Below are 16,217 nucleotides of genomic sequence, written 5' to 3'. Positions count from 1 at the left end.
ATCTGATCGTTCTCAATATAAATCAGGGTATCAAGGAACGGAATCTCTGACCTGCTCATGTTGTATGTGAAGGATAAGCCAACCTCATTGTTGTTCAGTTTATTGAAATATCTCTGAAAATCCTCATTAGTTCCATTCCAAATTAAAAACAGATCGTCAATGTAACGTACCCATAATATGATCTTGTCCAACTCGTCTTGATTATCTGAATCCCAAGCCATAATCTTTTCCCACCACCCCATAGTGATGTTAGCATAGTTCACAGAAAAAGAAATGCCCATTGCTGTTCCACACATCTGTCTAAAGAGTTTTTTGTTAAAGCAGAAGATGTTATTTGTGAGGCACATTTCGATCATAGTGAGTAGCACCTGTGTGTGTTTCATTTCTGTGATTTTTCTTTGTTTCAGGAAATAATTGCATGCTTTTAGGCCCACCTCATGTCGTATTGATGTATAAAGTGACACGACATCTATAGTAATCAGTAGGAATTGATTGTTCCAGGAGATGCCATTTAGGATACGCAAAAAATCTCCAGTGTCTCTGACATATATGTGTGTGTATGTGTATATATATATATATATGTCATTTGTTTCAGCCAGCCCTCTTCATCCATTGCTCTATTGTGTCATTAACATTTTTCGTATGCCTACTACAGCATAGGGCAATGGGGTCTGCCTCTTCAGCCATTGACTTACTTCACTGTGAATGATAGCATTCTGCTCTTTCACAGTTAACACTTTCCACCCACAAAGTAGTTCCATTTAGTGCCAGGGACTGCTGTGTAATGTGTACATTTTGAGACCAAAACAGTATGCTGCTACAACTGTTATATGCGCTATACCCAGGACAGAAACAGTTTTCATCTGTTCACGGTGTGGACAGTCTTGGTGGGCCCTTCCAGAACACTGGAAAGGTTCAGGACCGCTAATAATCAGGGACGTGCTTAGGTACCTGCCCACATGCTAGATTAGTGTGATGCTAGGGTCAAAGAAAAATCAGGGTTACCAGATAAACATACAGCTGTGCATATGGGGCAGGGGTAGACACTAGTATATCATGCAGGTGGTATTCTCATCCCAAAAATACCATCTTGGCAAACATACTTTAAAAACTCTGCAAGCCAAGAGAGTTGTAGGTTAGAACTCAAAACATCCAAAGTGAAACTAAGCACCTTAAGTAGCAGTGATGGTGTAGATGTAGGCAAAACCGGGCTTCAGGAATTACACTGAACTACAGCTTTGAAATTACCTAGTAGTATTTCTCTAAAAATCCACCTTTTCTTCCCTATGGAAATGGCAGTTGGGTGTGATTTGAAATTATTGAAAGTTTATGCTTTACAAATGCCCTTAGCCCTTAGTTTAAAATGGCTTCCCTTCCTAGTTTTATGCAGTGCTTCAATTCACCAATGGACTCCGTGCCCTCCATAAACTGTTTTCATTTTACCCTACTGCAACTGCCACTTATTGCAGAAGACGCATTGTGAACTATTGGAATTTCAAAACTACTAAGAAAAAGTATTTCCTTATCCTTTTCTACTCTTGTAGTTGTATTTGTTATTTGCTTGGAGTTAAAACCTTAGTGCTCAATCGTTTTTAAAAAAACGCAATGCATAGGCCCTAAACCTTTTGTTAGGAGTCTGCTACCAGCACTGCACAATATCAAGCTTTCTGACTACTAAGGGAGCCTAGGCTTGAAAGAAGAGCTTCAGCTGACTGCCCCAGAACACCAGAAGTACCGTCACGCAAGCATTCATCACAAGCAGACTCAACTATGGCAAAACACTTTACGCTGGGATGTCCAAACAGCTCCTACTTAGACTCCAGACCATCCAGACGACCACTGCAAGGCTTATCCTCAACCTCCTATGCTGTCCCCATATCCGATCACACCTCAGAGAGCTCCACTGGCTCACCATCCACAAACAAAGCAAATTCTAGTTCCTCATGCACACAAATAAAGCATTGTTCAACGTTGGACCACCATACCTGAACAGCTGAATATACTTTCACCAGCCTGCTAGGCACCTACGCTCAGCATCACTCTCGCTTCCCACAGCCCCCGCATTCATGAAAGCATAACAGAAGGGTGCTCATTTTCTTACATCGCACCCACAACCTGGAACAGCCTCCCACAGCACATCAGAGCCACCTCGCTTCTTGAATTCCTCAAGAATCTGAAGACCTGGCGCTTTGACTAACTCTGCAGGGCCTCGTGCCTTCACACCTGCTCAAGCGCTTGGATACACTCATGGGTGATTAGCATGCTATACAAATTCACATAATGTACCATAACACATCACACATTGGGGTACTTTTCATTCCTTCTTTCTCATTTTGTCATTGTTCTGCTATCTTTTTCTTTCTCCCATTTCTGCCATTCTGTCTCTCATTCTGGGTAAAAGTAATTTGGTGAAAAATATTTCTTGGTTCCCAAAAATATGTGACGTGCGCAGCACCTGCAACCACTGGCATAAATAATGCACTGGATAAACCCCTGGAATACCTTCTCTCAGCTTCTTTCTGTTTAGTGAGATCTGTTTCGAATGATCGCTCTGATCATGAAGGGTGCCTGTTTTTGCTGCTTTTATTCATTGCTACTTCCCTTGTGATGCCTTATAATCTTGTCCTGGAATTATGTGAGGTTTGTTTCGATCTTAAGTCGAGCGATAGGATATGCAGTCTGCTGGGTATGCCACTGAAATTTTTTAACCTCCAATAGTTCCTTCCTTCCATTGCCTCTAACTTAGTGGTTTGATGCAGATCAGAGATTGCATAGTAGGGTATGGGGTATTTTGCTGGTTAGACAGTAGTGTTTGTCCATACAGCATTTTGTGCATCATGAGGGTGATATTCAGTTTCTTTCTTGACTTGACTTTCAGCTAGGTTTTTTTCAGTATCTGCAACAACTGGGAGCATTTGCTGCTACCAATTACAGATGCTTTTTAAGTTTAAATCGTTAATTTTTGGTTAGCTGCATTTGTTGTGTATCAGGGATGAAACAGACGGTACAATATACTGACAAATACTATATTAATGACATATTTACTTTGTGAGACGAGAGGAAACGTTGGGCAAGGGCAAGAAGTCTGGATTAACAGTGGTGTTCTGATGCCTGGGGAAGTGGGCCTTGTGGGCAGGCTTGAATGTGGGGGCAGAGGACGTGCGCAGACATCTCTTGGGAGAGGGCACCAGATGAGTGGTTCTGAGGGAGTGGGATGGTCCTTCAGTGTCAATAACCCCTTGAAGGCTGAGATGCCACCACAAGGGAGTAGTGATTCAAGTGGGACAAGAGTACAGGGGGTAAGGAGCAGAGTGTAGGGGCAGCTCACAGCTTCTACGTGGAAGTGGAGGGGTGCAAACCCCCAGGCTGGAGATCAAGGAGCCTGGGAAACTGAACATGAAAAGAACTTTGTGGATGGAATGTGATTCCTGCCCTCAGTCATGACATCGTGAAATAGTCCATTTTGCTAGACATCTGACCTTCCTTCTGTCCCACACATGGTAAATGTAGCATTGTATACCTGTGCTCTGTTTTAATTTGTGTTCGGTTTGCGCATTAAAGCTTCAAGGAATAGACATACATGCTATTGTAAAGACATGTATGGGGCGACAGGCGTGCCGCTTTTTAAATAATACAATGTATATGAAAAGTGCATGGTTAGAAGCATTGGGTTCATTGAGATGGACTTTCTTGGTACAATATTTTCACCGAATTTACGGAAATGCCTTTGGAAGTTAATACAAAAGTATGCAGAAGTATTTGTCAATCGCTTCCTCCCGTAGTTTCCGTTTCTAATACGTCATTTCCCCCTCCTGTTTGCAGGTGGCTACGACCGCAGCGTGACCTTGCTGGAGGTGTGCGGCAGCTGGCCGGAGAGTTTCGGACTGCGTCACATCTCCTCCATTGACAGCAGCGAGGACGGGCTCCGCGAGCGGCTGGCGGACGCCATGTCCGAGTCTCCTGCCAGGGACATCGTCGGATCTGGAACAGGTAGCTGGTTTGAAGTTTCTGCTTAACACCCCGTAATCTAAAATGCATCATATAGCTCACAAATACCTACCTTACCTTTGGAACTGGACCGCCCCTCACACCTCGCTAAGAGATCTGCACTTCTGCCCCTTGCTGTCCCTCACACCTCCCACCCTCATCTTCGTGCCCTGCGGTGACAACGGTCTTCAAACTTTCTAAAGCTGCGGCGCCCTAGTGTGAAATAATGTTATCATGGCTTCCCAAAACAACATTTTTTCTCACTGTTGTTACATAAAAATGTGACAATCTGGCGTGGACTTGAGGGCATACCCTCGGTGTAGACAAACCTGACATGCAGTAGTGCTTTTCGCCTTACCACTATAAAACAAAGCAAGCATGCCGCACTGATCACGCGGAGTCACCGTAGAGGGGATTTTTTTTAAGAGTACCTCAAAATCAATGTTCTCTGTAATTTCTTTACATAGTAAGTATCGTCCATGAAATAAAAAAAATACATTGTGAGCAGAGGAGCCAACATGTGTGCTGGAGTATCCAAGATATTTTGACAAAAATTGATATTCCTTCTTGCCTTTAATTGTTTCACTTTATCTAAACCAGCTAGTAATTTGCTACAAGTCACATATGACACCTTTAACCAGGCCTGTGTTTTTTTAGCCAAAAGCATACAGACTGCTTGGATTTTTGGACATTGGATTGAACATTACAATGTGAAATATAAAAGTACAAGTTCTAAAATGCAGGGCACTGTTGACTAAAATACCTGGATTGGCACAAGGTGTTGTTTTAGACAAGGGCCACTTGGCAGCCATGAACATACACAACATTGGAAACCATTTGAAACATTTTTTCTTTTAAAGCGTGTGCAAATACGCCGTTGGCAACGTGCTATTAAGAGGCATGTCACTCTAAAATGTCCATTTTGTCATCCTCAACCAGAACTGAAATGAAAGTACCTTTTTTAATGCTTACTCCCGGCCTGAACATGACTGACAAAAGGCATTAATGATTGCCCATGTCAGAGTGGCTCACGGCCGCTCTGTTTACTTTCACTATATCACTGCACTGTGTGTTTTTGGTGTGATGCTTCAGGGAGAGGCTAGGTTCTCTCTTCTCTTTGCCAGACCACTATTGCCCCAAAGCCCCATTGGCATCCTTTAATATTTGAGTTTTGTGGAGGTTGCTGTTGCCACTGCGAGCGTCCTGGCAATGATGCTAATCATGCCACATGGCGACAAATAAACGAAATAAGTACATGTGAGCAAAGTTGCCTTCTGAGCATCAAGATAAAAGTAAAATACAAGCAAGCGCCAGGGAGTTAGCTAATGAACGATAAATGTTCTGCAATCATTTCCTAAACATCAAGTGATCCGAAATCAAACGTAGGAGGAAGTGCTTTGGAAGCCACATAGAAACGTTGATTAATGACAGGAAGCACAAATATGCCTACAGCAGCAGAGCAAAGGGTCTCAGCGGGTTGAGATTTGAGTGTCCAAAAGGGCGAGCCCCAGCAAGGATAGGATTAGCTGAAGCGTATGTTGCTGATATTTTGAGAGAGTAAAATAAAGAGATAACAACAATCCAGCCCAAATCTGAACTTTTCCCGAATTATTTAACATCCCGCCTCCATTAGAAGGGAAGGCAATACGTTCCTCAAAACTCTTAGTTACAAATCACACGAGGAAGCAAGCTTGGTCATTTGGAATGAGCAATCTAATTTGTTATCAAAGATGAAGCCCAAATTGACTACTGCGGTCCCCGGAGTAGGGCTGGTGCCCAATGAAAACGGCCCTCTAGTGTTGAGACCAGATCAAAGGTGTTCCTCCTACAGTCATGACCTCAGTCTTGTCAAACATCAGCTTCAGGAAGTTGTTACTCATCTATAAAATAACTTTAGTCATCCTTTGAGGTCCACATGATTCTCACCCTGCATCGCTACCCTCCGAATTCACTTTGAGTGCCGCCAGATGGTCTCCACCTTAATCACTTCAAAAGCCACTGTTCTCCAACACCAATTACTCAGCATCCAAAAGATCTATCTCCATTCACCTTCTTTACATCCATTACCCCCTCAAGTATGTTGATTTGAGCAAGCATGACCATTTCAAAAGCCTCTTCCTTGGTTCACTCAACACTATTTCCAGTTGCATAGATGGTCTCTAAATTTGCCACCTGCCCCCTAGCCAGCATACGTTGCACCATAAGCTCCGTTCCCTAACACCACCCAATCAAATGGCCTGCAGCCTTCTACTGACTGCTGCACAACTCAGGGGCATATCACAGGCCCTCGCACCTCCGCAGTGCGGGTGGGGCCCCGAGCTGCAGGGGCCCCCTCATCACTGTACTCACCCCGGAGAGCTCCGGATTAAATCCGGACCGGGGTTCCTATGTGTACCTTGCAGGGGGGCCCCTTCAACTTTTGTTACGCCACTGGCACAACTTCCTAACATTGGTCTCCCAATCTGCTCATCATATTAAACTCTGATCTCTTATATCTAAGATTTCAAACAATATAGTGCCTTTTAATTTCTAACACTGCTGCATAGTTTATAGATTGAAATCCTTTTGGCCCTTTTCTCCCCTAATTAGAATGCCTTTCTCTTAGAAATCGGAACTTTCTAATTTCTTGTGATCTTTAAGAAGAATGTAAAGCTGCACCTCCTTCTAAATGAGGTGGCAGATCATTAGAGTATTCCAAATAGTTATCAATGGCTGCTTTGCCCATGGCCTGCATAAGGTTCTTATAAACGTTACACCCTGGGCTCTCTGTTGAAGTCTTGTACTGCTCATATTCCCAAATATGCCTGTAGTTTATGGTTTGATTGCACCAACTTACTCAGCTGTTACCATGTGCGCTTCATGCTACCAATATAAATCGATCATTGCTTTCACTTTTACTGATTGATAGGTGTCTTAAATTTAATTAATTAATACAAAATATATTTAAAAAAATAGAGGGTAACTACTTTAAGCCATTGCATGTTTGCAGAGGAGCATTTTTAGAACTAGTTAATTTAAGAAATTTGTTAGGAAGACGAAAGTGGAAACTAAGAGCCCGATTACAGTTGTGGCGTCGGCGGCCAAGTAGGTGGTCCAACTGCCCGATTACGGGCATGGCGGTTGGACTGCAACAAGACCGTTGCCACAGCCTGGATCCTGCGCGGTGGGGTAGGCTGTGGGGGAATGGAGGAGGTGACGATACCGACACCACCCTGCCAATTATGAGTTGCATCAGTCGGCAGAAATTCGTGGAAGGGGCTTTTGCCCACTAGGCATTGTTGCAGGGAGCACATGTCGTGCCCCACTATGCATGCACTGTGGTGCGCACTGTATGCCATGCACGACATAGTGCCTGGCAACAGTGCACGCAGAACAGTGCAGGCGCTGCAGTGCGGTGGCATTGCCTTCAGCTGAAGTACTCCACCGCCTCAAGACCGCTGCCGGCACACCGCCGGTCTGGTGGTTTACTCATAATGCAGTGGTCGGAGTGTCGCCGGCTCTGTACCGTGTTCTCCCGACTTCTGCAACGGTGGTCCGGCAGTCGGATCGCCACAACCTTAATTTGCCCGTGAGTACCAGTACTATTTTATTGATAGTTACGTCACTAACACACATTTCCACTACTTGTCCCTATACATTGCATATGATTTATCATACCTATTGTAATACATTTGCAAACATAACTTTACCCAAAGGAAGAATAAAAACATTTGATGTAGGTGGGGGGGTGCAAAAACTAATTATGACATAAACAACAAAGTTGGTTGCCTATATTTGGTAAAGGCCACCCCTAACTTTTTTTTAATTCACAACTCAATCTCCCACATCACCATCAGTTCTTCCAATGTACATCACTTCTCCATTTCAACTGCTTCTCCATTTCAACACCCCTGCGTGGCTTCTTGGCTAAAGTCCTCTATGCTCCTTCTTCACCAGAATTAGAATGCTTTTGTCTTGAAGATATTTGTTCATCTTATTGGAATAATTCTATTGTATAAGATCCAAGCCTCCCAAATGACCAGCAAAATGGCCTTGCACTGGGATACTGAAAAATAATACTAAAAGCAACTGATAAATTCTAAATACAATATTAAATAGTACTCATCTTGGCCACGTAAAGAAGCTTATAGGGTCTTACAGGGAGTGGGCCAGGAACTGTGTGTCCTTATAAGCACTAATTGGGTACTTATAATCCCTATCTGAAAATGCAGGGCCCACTGCTCTTAAAAGATGGAAGTCTCAAGAACTCACACTGAGCAGCAGCGAGGCAGTTGATGTCTGAACAATCTACGAACCGTAGGCCAAAAGTATATCTCTTTGATATATGAAAGCAGCAGGTTTACAAGGCAATTGACGTACCTCCCTAAATTGCTTTATGCAATCTTGACAAGGAACAGAAAATGGTCTAACATTGCCATACATGACCCCATAAACTACCAAGTCCCCACATACAATTTGGCAATATAGCACATATAAAAGCAGAAACTGTTAGTAGAAGCATAAGAAAGTAACACAGGAATGTCATTGCACACCTCTTCATAGTAGGGAACATTATTCCTTCATTCTTTAAAAACTCAATTCAAGCAGTGCATTTGGAAATTTTAAAGCTTATTATACAACTATATCCCTTAAAATATATATTCTTTAAATGGCCTACCGATTCATGGGCCTGAAGAAGTACAGCACAGGACTACAGGTAAACAATGTGCACACACCTGTGACAAACCTTTAGAGCAACAAATATTTATGAGGCTGTTGCAGACTACCCCTCCTCCTACAGGAGACGCCAGCTCTGGAGGAAAATAAGAGGTCAAGATCAAATTCCGCTTGTGATCCTGTAATGTACATTCATAATAAATAGTTTCATAGGTATGTTTCTGTACTTTGTGATAGAATAGCACAGATTATGCATTTATGGTGTACCCTTGTGCAGTCTGAGGCACCAGAAGGCCCGTTGACCACCCTTTACCACTGTGAGGAGAACCTAGGTGTCCATGACTCAGTGTGCCCAACCGGAATCAGGATCACATACTTGGTATTCATTTTTCTGACTTTACAGCAAACAAAGACACACAGATAACTTCATTCTCACTGATTGTGCTAGAGCTGATGCAACCTGACTAGGGATGGCACTCGCCCAGCTAAAGAGAGAAGACATCAACCCTAATCATCCACTGTGAACTTCTGAATAGGGAATACCTATTGCGAAGAACCCTGTTTTAACTCCTGTATGCCACCACAAGTAAGGTACAGCTTACAAATAAATACATTGTAGTGGGTAAGCTGACCATGGGCCCTCTTGGAGTCAGAAGTCCTTCTGCTTTTGCATCTCTGAGGCAGGTAAACAAGAGGCCAGCTCAGGGCCGCCCCACACAGTGGGGCCTACGGGGCCTGTGTTACGCCACTGGTGCCAGCATGAATCAGGAGTTCCTGTGTTTTGAGTAAGACCTCTTCTTCCATCAATACTCAGTAGACTTCTTTCTTCCAAACCGGTCTTCAGGTGGAGTCTTCGCAGGTCCAGGAAAGTTCTGAGGAGGTGGTGATTGAGTTACCAGACTTATCATGTGTGCTAGCCAGTGAGTGAAGAAATTCTGCCTCCCAATCATATGTTCCAACAGGCATGTCCTCTTTTTTACTGCACTTCCTCTTTGATTTACAGTGAATTAACCCAGAGGCCCCTGTTTCAAAATGACTAAAACCTTCTGCTATCAGGGAGGCTAGACTTTATCTACTCAGCCACTCCTCTGTTTAGATGTGCTCTCCTCCCACTTCGCAAGGTCCATACTGGTTCTCTCCCCACTGTGACTTGAGCCAGGCTGTTTAGACCAGACCTAGGAAAATCCCTCCTTCCTTCTCCAAGTTAAAAGAGGTAGCACTAAAGCTGCCCTTTTTTGCCACAGGTAATCCTCACTAAAGCTCGGCAGTTAACCCCTGTGTGCTTTTCCAAGACTCAGAGTCAAGCTATTGTTCTTTCGTCAGTTATTAATTCTCCCATCCAAACATGTGTATTCCATCTCTGGTGGTGTGATAAGTGGCAGACCTCGTTTAAAGCCACTGATGGCGGAGGCAACATAAAGTACATGTTTACAAAGTTAATTTGCAACTGAAGTTATCAAAATCTTAATTCAGCATTAGATCAGCGTTTGAAATTGAGGAAATAATGTTTAAGCATTTTCCCAGGCGAAGCTAGGAAATAATGATTTTAATCCCATCTAATCCTGCACAAGGAAGTCTGACAAAGCCTACTCAATGAAATATATTTTCGATTTCATTTCAAAGCACACTAACTTTAATATGTAGTATGCCCTATTTTTATGTATTAGCGCCCTAGCTTGTAGGTTTACAAGACACACTTTACTGGTGGCTAGTAAATATATAAAAATAGGTTTCACTATCGGGTAAAGGCACTTTTCCATGCCATGTGTGGCCACAGTGCATTTAAACTTCAGCCCAGACATAACACATTGGTGCTTCTGGCATGCCTATATTTTTTATCATCCACGTGGGTGATGTAAATACACTGCAGTCCTCATATGACTTTTAGCTCCCACATTATAGGTTCATTTTCTGCGTGTGAGAGGCTGGCCTGGTATATGATGTCCACTAATGTTAGTGGGCACCCTGTACCAGTCCGGATAACCCTTATGGTGAGTTAAGAGGTCTTAGTCAACCTTATAAAAATCTCTCTAAGTGGTAGCTGTGGAGAGCAGCCTTCAGGCTTAGTCCAGACGGAGTATAAAGCAGCTTGTTTTGCCAGAATGCAATCTTACAGTATAGATTAAATGAAAAAGAACCACACAAGGTATTTATAAAAATATGTATTATATAATACTCTCTAAAATACGTTTAGATATCTCCTAGGTGGAGATAAACACAATCCACACAATACTTTGTATAGAAATCAAGCAAATTGCACAGAATACACAGTGGACCCCAGGGGGGGAACCAAACCATATACTAAGAAAGTGGTATAAGAACCACGAGTTCCTGTCAAGACAATGTCCAGAGGACGTAGAAGTGCTGGGGACCCAAGGTGAGAGACTAGGAGCCCCACGGAGATCGTGTGCAGTGTGGGAACGCAACTGCGTTCTCCGTACAAATCAAGGTGTAAGTCGTGGTTGCAATTTTAAAGATTAAGGAACCTTCCCAGTGGACCCTGAAGAAACCCCGTGGATGACAGAAGGTTGGAGAGCCACCCCACCCGTGGATACCCTAGTACCCATGTTACCTACACCAGGGAAGCTGTCGGAAACCGCGGTCCAACCCAATGGAGGACTTCAGGAAAGTGGTGCCGTTGGAGAAGGAGAAAGTGTCCGGTGGAATCTGAAGGTTGATTCAGGATGAGAAGTACCTGCAAGCAGAGGGGACAGAGTAAACGTCACTCAGGAGTGACCCAGAGACCTGGAAGACGAATGCCCACCGATCTCGGGTGTTACAGGAGAGTTGACGCTGACCATGACTCTGCAGCTGTGAGGACCAGGCGACGCTGAGGAAGACCAGGAGGCAGGAGCCATGCACGAGCTGTCCCATGTCGGATGTCGAGTGCTGAGGGGTCGGTGTCTGTCGGAAGCACCAACAAGCCTTGGCAACTGCAAACAACGTGGATGTCGACGAAGGTGCAATGTCGGAACCAGCAAGGTCCAGGGGACTCACTACAAGGAGGGGAGTCTGGGCAGGCCCCGAGCAATCAGGGAAGCCCAAAAGAAACAAAGGTGACCCTTAACAGAACCCACAGGCCGGAGGCACTGGAGTCTCAAGAGGACCTTAAGCAGCTCACCAAAAGATGCAGACCACGGTGCAAGCAATGCTGTGTGGACAAAGACTCTGGTCACTTGAGATACTTGAGTTTGTGGCTACTTGGAGCCTGAAGATCTTGGTGGAAGGAAGCCAACAAGCCTTTGCAACAGCAAGTCGACGTAGTGCACAGGGGTGTGGTTCCTGCATCTCCCACAAGGGATACTGGCATCAAAGCTGGTGAGAGGGCAGGCCTCAAGAGCTGTGGAGAACCACCACCTGTGTTGTTGAACCTTTCAGAGTCCGTAGGAGCTCAGGATCAGCAGACTGGTCAGCTTGGTTGCTATACTTGCAGATGCAGGGAAGTTACTCCTTAACTTCAAGGGAGATTCCTTTAAGTGTCTTGGTTGCCCACAGGCCTTGGAAGGTTCCTGTAAGGTGCACAGGCACAGACGATGCAGCAGACTAAAAGGGGAACGAAGTTTAGCCCAAACAAAGTCCAGCAAAATCCTGAGTGCCCAGACGGTAGAAGTTGAAGTTGTGTCTGAATTGAATCGTGTCCCACGACGAATCAAGGGACCCACACATAGGTAAGCTGTTAAGTACCCTTAGGAAAGGGTTGAGATGATTCAGGGGACTCTCCCAGGGAAGGTTTGGGCAGGGGGAAGGTTACTCCCATGTCCTTTGTCCAGTTTCGTGCCAGAGATGGAGCCAACAGCTCCCAGAGCTGGTTTGAACTGGACTGTGAACGGGGACACCAAATGTGCCCCTCATGCAGACTGAGTGGCTCTGGCAAGCGCACTCACCCGGTCCCAGTACACTAAATCCTTTGTGGGAGGTAGTCACATCTCCTTGTAACAGGATACCTAATGTTCTGCCTTCCCCTGTTCGAGATTGGCTCAGCAGCAGGAGGGCTGAATCGTGTCTCCGGTCAGCAGCAGTCATGTTGTGCTGTCCGGGTCTAGAACACCAATACCGGAAGCACTGAGAGTTTAACAGAGGGCTCTCCCAGTGTGCCTCCCACACCGTTTATAGTGTGGGGGTATGATTCCAACATGTTTGATACCAAACATGATAGGATTCGTTGCAGCCGATTTCAAGATGGTCATCCCGTAATTACGCGGTGCCCCTCTATATAGTATATGGCTGCTTCACTTACAACCCGGGAGAATGGACTCCGTAGGCTGTAGGGGTGTCCTGCTCATGCAGGGGTGCCCTCACATTTAGAACCAAGCACCCTGCCTTCAGGATTGCAAAGGCCTGCGATAGGGGTGACTTATAGGATTAAAGTGCAGTGACCCTAGATATAGAAAACCTAGATCTTTAGTAAGTGGCGCTAGGACCAGCTTACGCAGGCTGCAATGGCAGGCCTGTAGTTTCATTTTGAATGGTCTCCCACGGGTTGCATAATACATGCTTCAGCCCATGGGGGACCTCTGGGGTACCTATGCACTGGGTACCTTAGTACCATATACTAGTGACTGATAAGGGTACCCCAGTGTCCAATCTGGGATGTACCCAAGTACTGAACATAACAATTTAAGGGAGAAAGCAGAGAGACTGGTGTCCTAATTAGCAGGATCCCAGTCAGACTAATCAAAAACAGCGTATCACCAGGCGAAAAGTTTGGGTAACCATCCAGCAGATCCTACTATCCTACATGACATTATTCTTAGTGGTCCTAAAGGACGGTCAGATAGACCAACTGAGCTAAGCAAAATTTTGTAAAAGTGTTTTGTGGCCTGAGCTCATACACTATGACACTGGAAAGCAGTGTGGCTGTTCAAAAAGTCATAATATCAACAACAAAAGGGTCCAGAATCGGGTGAAAAAAATGGAGTGACCATGCATTTGCTATATCGTCAAGTTGCAAAATAGCTATAGATTCAAACAAGATTATGAATTTTGAACAGCACCTTTGTCAGCCATTTACCAATTGGAAGACAACTTAGTATTTTTCACTTCTAAAATGAGCTGATCTCTTCTTTACAAAATTACCTCTGTGGAAATCAGAAGACCTTTGACCTATAACTTATCACTGGCTCCATCTTCTCTAGTTCTCTGATCGTTTTATTGATCTGGTGATTGCCAGGGTGTTGGGCTGCTTTAAGGTCTTTGAGACCGCAGTTTCAGGACAGTTTCATTGCAGGTGTTCACATTTCTTATTAGCATCTCAATAGATGAAAAACAGTTTCTGAAGCTGAGTTCAGCAGCACACTTTAGTTTTGAAGCTTTTGCCTTCCCTTTACCTAGAAAGCAGACACTTGTCTCTCACATAGACCTCTGCTCAGCTCATCTTCACAATGTACAGTACTGCCAAGGTTGCTTAAGATGCATCCTGTCTGGGCTACTCGAAGGGTATCCAACCTGGATGGCTCAACAGGCATCTACCCTGGGTCACTCAAGGCTTTTCAAACTGACAGTGACTAGAGAATCCCCTCTGTGCACTATGTTGTGTCTGTAAGATTTGAGAATAGAAGAGGCAGGAAGGGAGTACTCCTAGGAGATGCCCCTGTCCTGAAGGGGGACCACTGGATGCTGTGGTGAGTGTTTAGAATAGTGTGCAGGTGAAAATCAGGACTAAAATGAGACTTAAAGTGGCTAAAATCGTGACTAGGTGCTTGCAACACAATATAGTTGGTACCTCCAGAAACCACGCCGTGCTTGGACGCCATGCCCAGACAGTCTCCTATTTGAAATGCTCGAGTAAAGTAACTGACAACTACAACCATATCCCTTCCAGAATATAAATATGGCTGTTTCTTACCCAGTGAGCCTGTGCATATGTCTGGTTTATTCTTTCTCATAACATCTGCCTTGGTACCCTTACTGTTGTTTTTATTGTCATTCAATTTATGGTTCTCTTCTGTCATGATTTTCCTCATCTTTTCTAGCCATTGAATTGTTTACAGTAGGTTTTCTAAACAAATGTGTCCTTCACTGCTGAGGCCTGGATCTCTCATCCGTTCCATGAACATATGGAGGAAACATTACCAATATTTGTGTGTTGAGCCAGCATGGTATTGGGGTTATTCTGTGGCAATTCAACTCTTGTTCGGTATCAAAGTGTCTGGCTCTGATGATCCAGGTCTAGAAATTACCTATCTACTCCTATCCCTCCCTTTACTCACCAGTTGCCTCTACCCACTTGGTTTGTGAGAGTCTGTGCTCATTGGCCGGGAGCTCACAAGTTGAATTGTGTTACCCGAGCAGCGGTAGGATGATTGCAGCCGCAAATATGGACACAGAGTGTTTGTTCAGTGGGCGATTGCAATACCCATAGATGCTACATTCTGATGTCATCTGTTTGTTGGCTCAGATTAGGTTATAAAACAGGTGTGCCACACCATTCCATATTTAGAAGTGTCATTGGAGAGTGGTAATTTATTCCACATCTGGATAATATTACAGCCTTATAGCCCTCCGCAGCGGGCTATACCGGCTATTAAAGGCCCACTCCAGTGTTAAAGTCCCGAGCCGAAGGCGAGGGCCATGAACAAGGGAGTGGGCCTTTAATAGCTGTTATAGGACTCCCCAAGAGGGAGTTCATCAGAGGAAAAGCGATGTACACACTGTTAATGTCATCACACCAGGCATCATTCAAAATTGTCATCAAGAGGGGTGACGTCAGAGCCTGTGCTCCAACATGTTTGCCTTCAAAGGTGGGTTCAGCACCTCCCCACCGCATTCATAGAAACACAGGTCAAAGTTCTTCACAGCAAGTCTCTTCATTGATGACAAGAATTTCGACTTCGAAGACACAAAGACCAATGTCATCACTGTCGGTCCTTGTCACCATTGTATCAAACTCACCAACGCCTTCAAGACACCAACGTTAGACGTTGACAGTGCCGGCAACACCATCAAAACATCAACTCTTTCCTTTGCCCTCATTACCCCCACCAGTAGGGGGAGCGGTATCTCTTCATTTGGAAGAGTGGTCTTCCATCACGAAAGACAAGTGGGTGCTAAGCATTGTATCCCATGGATACAACCTTTACTTCCAAAATACGCCTCTTCCTATACCTCCAATGCCCACTAAAAAGCATCAACTAATATTATTAAGAGAAGAAATTCCCACGCTTCTATATAAAAAAGGCAAAATTTTAAAGTTTCACACATCCAGACATCCACAATACCAATGTATTTCTTGGTAAAATGCAGAAAGGGTCAAAACAGACTTGAAACCAATTTTAGACTTACTTCAACTAAATAAATCAAAAAAGTAATAATTCCACATGCTGGCTTAAACACAAAGGGCCATATGTAGGTATGCTGTGTTTTGCGATTCTCTAATTGCAATTTTTAGGGAATCGCAATTAGAGAATAGCAAAACGCTATGTAGGTAGGATTAGCAATTTTGTTTGCGAATCCCACCTATTCCTTATTTGCGATTTTCTAATTGAGAATCTCAAATAAGGAATACCTTGCCATTCATTCCTATGGGCTAAAAGGCCCATAGGAATGAATAGGAAGACATTCTCAATTTGCGATTC

At 44.2% G+C, this 16,217-nt stretch overlaps 1 protein-coding gene across 4 annotated transcripts in view; it reads left to right on the top strand.

Moving 5' to 3' along the window:
• Positions 1-16,217, top strand: part of BCAS3 (BCAS3 microtubule associated cell migration factor) — a 3,636,180-nt gene that overhangs the window by 3,445,741 nt on the left and 174,222 nt on the right. For all 4 annotated transcript variants that reach the window (XM_085649432.1, XM_085649434.1, XM_085649433.1 and 1 more), the window contains exon 23: positions 3,823-3,990. In XM_085649432.1, the coding sequence (XP_085505558.1) occupies positions 3,823-3,990 (168 nt within the window). The remainder of the gene's footprint in view (positions 1-3,822; positions 3,991-16,217) is intronic.

Source organism: Triturus cristatus, chromosome 3_2 (genome assembly GCF_964204655.1).
Source record: "Triturus cristatus chromosome 3_2, aTriCri1.1, whole genome shotgun sequence".
Classification (NCBI taxonomy): domain Eukaryota; kingdom Metazoa; phylum Chordata; class Amphibia; order Caudata; family Salamandridae; genus Triturus; species Triturus cristatus.
The sequence above is the reverse complement of the archived record's forward strand: the minus strand, read 5'-3'. Positions and strand labels throughout refer to the sequence as shown.